This window comes from Oncorhynchus keta, chromosome 28 (assembly GCF_023373465.1).
Source record: "Oncorhynchus keta strain PuntledgeMale-10-30-2019 chromosome 28, Oket_V2, whole genome shotgun sequence".
Taxonomy (NCBI): domain Eukaryota; kingdom Metazoa; phylum Chordata; class Actinopteri; order Salmoniformes; family Salmonidae; genus Oncorhynchus; species Oncorhynchus keta.
The window spans coordinates 80463116-80469912 of record NC_068448.1 but is presented as its reverse complement, the minus strand read 5'-3'; the positions used below and the strand labels follow the sequence as shown (position 1 = coordinate 80469912).

The window sequence follows — 6797 nt, the reverse complement described above, 5'->3', positions numbered from 1 at the left end:
ACGTTGAGAGTGGAGGCAGGAACGTTCAGAGTGGAGGCAGGGACGTTCAGAGTGGAGGCAGGGACGTTGAGAGTGGAGGCAGGACGTTGAGAGTGGAGGCAGGGATGTTGAGAGTGGAGGCAGGGATGTTGAGAGTGGAGGCAGGGATGTTGAGAGTGGAGGCAGGGATGTTGAGAGTGGAGGCAGGGCTGTTCAGGGAGTAGAGGCATGGATGTTCAGAGTGGAGGCAGGAACGTTCAGAGTGGAGGCAGGGATGTTGAGAGTGGAGGCATGGATGTTCAGAGTGGAGGCAGGGATGTTCAGAGTGGAGGCAGGGATGTTGAGAGTGGAGGCAGGGATGTTGAGAGTGGAGGCAGGAATGTTCAGAGTGGAGGCAGGAATGTTGAGAGTGGAGGCAGGTATGTTCAGAGTGGAGGCAGGTATGTTCAGAGTGGAGGCAGGTATGTTGAGAGTGGAGGCAGGTATGTTCAGAGTGGAGGCAGGGATGTTGAGAGTGGAGGCAGGGATGTTGAGAGTGGAGGCAGGGATGTTGAGAGTGGAGGCAGGGATGTTCAGAGTGGAGGCAGGGATGTTGAGAGTGGAGGCAGGGATGTTCAGAGTGGAGGCAGGGATGTTGAGAGTGGAGGCAGGGATGTTGAGAGTGGAGGCAGGGATGTTGAGAGTGGAGGCAGGGATGTTGAGAGTGGAGGCAGGGATGTTCAGAGTGGAGGCAGGGATGTTCAGAGTGGAGGCAGGGATGTTCAGAGTGGAGGCAGGAATGTTCAGAGTGGAGGCAGGAATGTTGAGAGTGGAGGCAGGGATGTTGAGAGTGGAGGCAGGGATGTTCAGAGTGGAGGCAGGTATGTTGAGAGTGGAGGCAGGTATGTTGAGAGTGGAGGCAGGAATGTTGAGAGTGGAGGCAGGGATGTTGAGAGTGGAGGCAGGAATGTTGAGAGTGGAGGCAGGAATGTTGAGAGTGGAGGCAGGGATGTTCAGAGTGGAGGCAGGAATGTTGAGAGTGGAGGCAGGGATGTTCAGAGTGGAGGCAGGGATGTTGAGAGTGGAGGCAGGGATGTTGAGAGTGGAGGCAGGAATGTTGAGAGTGGAGGCAGGGATGTTCAGAGTGGAGGCAGGGATGTTGAGAGTGGAGGCAGGGCTGTTCAGAGTGGAGGCAGGAATGTTGAGAGTGGAGGCAGGGATGTTCAGAGTGGAGGCAGGAATGTTGAGAGTGGAGGCAGGAATGTTCAGAGTGGAGGCAGGGATGTTGAGAGTGGAGGCAGGGATGTTGAGAGTGGAGGCAGGAATGTTGAGAGTGGAGGCAGGGATGTTCAGAGTGGAGGCAGGGCTGTTCAGAGTGGAGGCAGGGCTGTTCAGAGTAGAGGCATGGATGTTCAGAGTGAAGGCAGGAATGTTCAGAGTGGAGGCAGGAATGTTGAGAGTGGAGGCATGGATGTTCAGAGTGGAGGCAGGGCTGTTCAGAGTGGAGGCAGGGATGTTGAGACTGGAGGCAGGGATGTTGAGACTGGAGGCAGGGATGTTGAGAGTGGAGGCAGGGATGTTCAGAGTGGAGGCAGGGATGTTGAGAGTGGAGGCATGGATGTTCAGAGTGGAGGCAGGGCTGTTCAGAGTGGAGGCAGGGATGTTGAGACTGGAGGCAGGGATGTTGAGACTGGAGGCAGGGATGTTGAGAGTGGAGGCAGGGATGTTCAGAGTGGAGGCAGGGATGTTGAGAGTGGAGGCAGGAATGTTCAGAGTGGAGGCAGGGATGTTCAGAGTGGAGGCAGGGATGTTGAGGCAGGGATGTTCAGTGTGGAGGCAGGGATGTTGAGAGTGGAGGCAGGGATGTTGAGAGTGGAGGCAGGGATGTTGAGAGTGGAGGCAGAGATGTTCAGAGTGGAAGCAGGGATGTTCAGAGTGGAGGCAGGAATGTTCAGAGTGGAGGCAGGGATGTTCAGAGTGGAGGCAGGGATGTTGAGAGTGGAGGCAGGGATGTTGAGAGTGGAGGCAGGGATGTTGAGAGTGGAGGCAGAGATGTTCAGAGTGGAAGCAGGGATGATCAGAGTGGAGGCAGGGATGTTCAGAGTGGAGGCAGGGATGTTCAGAGTGGAGGCAGGGATGTTCAGAGTGGAGGCAGGGATGTTCAGAGTGTAGGCAGGGATGTTGAGAGTGGAGGCAGGGATGTTCAGAGTGGAGGCAGGGATGTTGAGGCAGGGATGTTCAGTGTGGAGGCAGGGATGTTGAGACAAGGATGTTCAGAGTGGAGGCAGGGATGTTGAGAGTGGAGGCAGAGATGTTCAGAGTGGAAGCAGGGATGTTCAGAGTGGAGGCAGGGATGTTCAGAGTGGAGGCAGGGATGTTGAGAGTGGAGGCAGAGATGTAATGAATAGGGGAACAAAACTGAGCACTGAAAATCCATGTGTCAATTTGATCAGGGATTATACATTGACGTTTTGGGGGTTGTTGACGTGTTTTAGGGGGAACACCTAATGGGTTGCCCAGTCACCCTAGCCCTAAGGTTAGGGGTTGAAGGTTAGGGGTTAAGGGTTAGGGGTTTAGGGTTAAGGATTAGGGGTTTAGGGTTAGGCGTTAGGGTTAGGTGTCAGGGGTCAGTTACTTGCCATCTCTGAAGTTCTGGTCTAGATAGTCCATGATCTGAACAGGGTCTGTGATGACGTTGTCATTGTGGACGAGGACTGGCACCTCTCCTGCCGGGTTCAGTCTCATGAACCAGGGCTCGTTGTGTTCACTAAGAGGCAGACTGACATCATACTCCTCACAGATCAGTCCCTTCTCTGCTATGGCCAGACGCACCTAGACAGGACAGTCACAGCACAGGTATACATCTAGACACACCTAGACAGGACAGTCACAGCACAGGTATACATCTAGACGCACCTAGACAGGACAGTCACAGCACAGGTATACATCTAGACGCACCTAGACAGGACAGTCACAGCACAGGTACATCTAGACGCACCTAGACAGGACAGTCACAGCACAGGTACATCTAGACAGGACAGTCACAGCACAGGTATATCTAGACAGGACAGTCACAGCACAGGTATATCTAGACAGGACAGTCACATCACAGGTACATCTAGACAGGACAGTCACATCACAGGTATATCTAGACAGGACAGTCACATCACAGGTACATCTAGACACACCTAGACAGGACAGTCACATCACAGGTACATCTAGACAGGACAGTCACAGCACAGGTATATCTAGACACACCTAGACAGGACAGTCACATCACAGGTACATCTAGACAGGACAGTCACAGCACAGGTACATCTAGACAGGACAGTCACAGCACAGGTATATCTAGACAGACCTAGACAGGGCAGTCACATCACAGGTACATCTAGACGCACGTAGACAGGACAGTCACATCACAGGTACATCTAGACACACCTAGACAGGACAGTCACAGCACAGGTATATCTAGACAGACCTAGACAGGACAGTCACATCACAGTTAGTTCAGATGCACAGCTCAGTCCCTTCTCTGCTATAGCCAGACTCATGTACATAGATTGACAGATCTAGAATGAGATTATATTTCTAAGCACAGGACAACACAATTCAAATGAGCAACATACCCACTCAGCAGCATCACATCTTTCTAAACTACGGCCCAGCCACACCTGCAATACACACCAGACCCTTCTCCATAATGATCAGACGCCCTACAATACAGCTCCAATACAATACAGCTCCACCTACAATACAGCTCCACCTACAATACAGCTCCACCTACAATACAGCTACAATACAATACAGCTCCAATACAATACAGCTCCACCTACAATACAGCTACAATACAATACAGCTCCACCTACAATACAGTTCCACCTACAATACAGCTCCAATACAATACAGCTCCACCTACAATACAGCTACAATACAATACAGCTCCACCTACAATACAGCTACAATACAATACAGCTCCACCTACAATACAGCTACAATACAATACAGCTCCACCTACAATACAGCTACAATACAATACAGCTCCACCTACAATACAGCTACAATACAATACAGCTCCACCTACAATACAGCTCCACCTACAATACAGCTACAATACAATACAGCTCCACCTACAATACAGCTCCAATACAAAACAGCTACTATACAATACAGCTCCAATACAATACAGCTCCACCTACAATACAGCTACAATACAATACAGCTCCACCTACAATACAGTTCCACCTACAATACAGCTCCAATACAATACAGCTCCACCTACAATACAGCTACAATACAATACAGCTACACCTACAATACAGCTACAATACAATACAGCTACACCTACAATACAGCTACACATTGACTCTGTACCATAATACCCTGTATATAGCCTCCACATTGACTCTGTACCGTAACACCCTGTATATAGCCTCCACATTGACTCTGTACCGTAATACCAGGATATAGCCTCCACATTGACTCTGTACCGTAATACCCTGTATATAGTCTCCACTTGACTCTGTACCGTAATACCCTGTATATAGCCTCCACATTGACTCTGTACCGTAATACTCTGTATATAGCCTCCACATTGACTCTGTACCGTAATACCCTGTATATAGCCTCCACATTGACTCTGTACCGTAACACCCTGTATATAGCCTCCACATTGACTCTGTACCGTAATACCCTGTATATAGCCTCCACTTTGACTCTGTACCGTAATACCCTGTATATAGCCTCCACACTGACTCTGTACTGTAATACCCTGTATATAGCCTCCACACTGACTCTGTACTGTAATACCCTGTATATAGCCTCCACACTGACTCTGTACTGTAATACCCTGTATATAGCCTCCACATTGAGTCTGTACCGTAACACCCTGTATATAGCCTCCACACTGACTCTGTACTGTAATACCCTGTATATAGCCTCCACATTGACTCTGTACCGTAACACCCTGTATATAGCCTCCACATTGACTCTGTACCGTAATACCCTGTATATAGCCTCCACATTGACTCTGTACCGTAACACCCTGTATATAGCCTCCACATTGACTCTGTACCGTAATACCCTGTATATAGCCTCCACATTGACTCTGTACCGTAATACCCTGTATATAGCCTCACTATTGTTATTTTACCGCTGCTCCTTAATGAATGATTATTATAATTGTATTTTATTTTTCCTTAAAACTGCATTGTTGGTTATGGGCTTGTAAGTAAGCATTTCACTGTAAGGTCTACAGCTTTTGTATTCAGCATTTCACTGTAAGGTCTACCTACATCTGTTGTATATGATGCGTTAACTTAATTTATTTTGTCATAGCAGTGTTATTTTGATTAGCATCTCGCAATACCTTGCCTAGTCACGCAATCCACGCATACCCTTGAGGAGCTGTCCATTACGGCATGGTCCTGAAACACTCACCTTCTGCGAACTGAAGGACTGCGTCCAATGATACAGTGTCATTTTGGATGGTTTGGCAGTCGTTCTTTCTGTGACAGCTCCGCTCTTTTGTTGTACCTCTTGAACATCACCCTTGTTGATGAGGATTTCTTTATCATCCTGAAATTCGGCGCTGTTTTCCGCCGCCATTTTAGCTATATTTCTGTCGCTGAGTTGTTGCTGTGCTTGGGACGGTTGTCACTAGTTACCACAGCCACAAAATACATTTTGTCTTTATCATAAAAATGCTTGAAAACAAAAATGTGATTTTTGGACTTAATTTAAGGTTATGGTTATGCATAAGTATAGCAGTGATTTTAAGGTTAGTTTTAAGGTTAGGATTAGGTTCAAAATCAGATTTTTTAAGAAGATAAATGGTAGAAGTAGGCGGGGTTTATATATTTGTGGCTGTTGTAACTAGTTACAAACAATTGGTTACGGATCCGAGCGAGGTCAGACCTCCAACCTATATTGCGTCATCAGCATCACACCCCTTTTAGTTTCATCAGGACTGGTGAATGTGTCCTTTAACTATTTGTACATTGTGTGTATATATATATATATATATATATATAATGACATTTGTAATATCTTTACTGTTTTGAAACTGTTGTATGTGTAATGTTTACTGTTAATTTTTGACTTTATATATTCACTTTGTATGTTGTCTACCTCACTTGCTTTGGCAATGTTTCCCATGCCAATAAAGCCCTTGAATTGAATTAAATTGAATGAGAGATGAATGGGAAATGGCCATGTTTGTGAGTACCCCTCTGAAAGATCACAACTTCGAGTAGTGTGTTATGAAAAGCCTCAGTGGTTGTAGATCTATATTTAAATTAGCCTACGTAGTTTTAAGTTTTAATTTTTTTAATTTTACCTTTATTTAACCAGGCAAGTCAGTTAAGAACATATTCTTATTTTCAATGACGGCCTGGGAACAGTGGGTTAACTGCCTGTTCAGGGGCAGAACGACAGATTTGTACCTTGTCAGCTCGGGGGTTTGAACTCGCAACCTTCCGGTTAATAGTCCAACGCTCTAACCACTACGCTACGCTGCCGCCCCTAGCTATTAATTTAAGTTTCTGTAACGTGTATAAAATAATAGCAAGAAATATCCTTCTAGTTTTAGAAAATGGTCTTTGTAATTTGATAAATCGTCGCTCGTGTGTGGTTGCGTCCCATACAGCAGCTCTCCGTAGTGTTGACCATTGCTTCCAGTCATCAGCAGAGGTCGCTGTTATCCACTCCTTTTTCAAATAAATTCTATTCAATTCAACGGGCTTTATTGGCATGGGAAACATATGTTTATATTGCCAATGCAAGTGATTTGTGATACTGTGATATTGTCAGTATTGTATTGATAAATTAATAGTTTCCCTTCG

At 46.7% G+C, this 6797-nt stretch overlaps 1 protein-coding gene across 1 annotated transcript in view; it reads right to left on the bottom strand.

The window, feature by feature from the left end:
- Positions 1–5609, bottom strand: part of gdap1 (ganglioside induced differentiation associated protein 1) — a 13238-nt gene extending 7629 nt beyond the window's left edge. The window contains exons 1-2 of the mRNA XM_052484151.1: positions 5395–5609; positions 2598–2790 (exon numbers count right to left, since the gene is read on the bottom strand). Coding sequence (XP_052340111.1) covers positions 2598–2790; positions 5395–5562 — 361 coding nt within the window. The 5' untranslated portion in view covers positions 5563–5609. The remainder of the gene's footprint in view (positions 1–2597; positions 2791–5394) is intronic.
- Positions 5610–6797: the final 1188 nt, after the last annotated feature.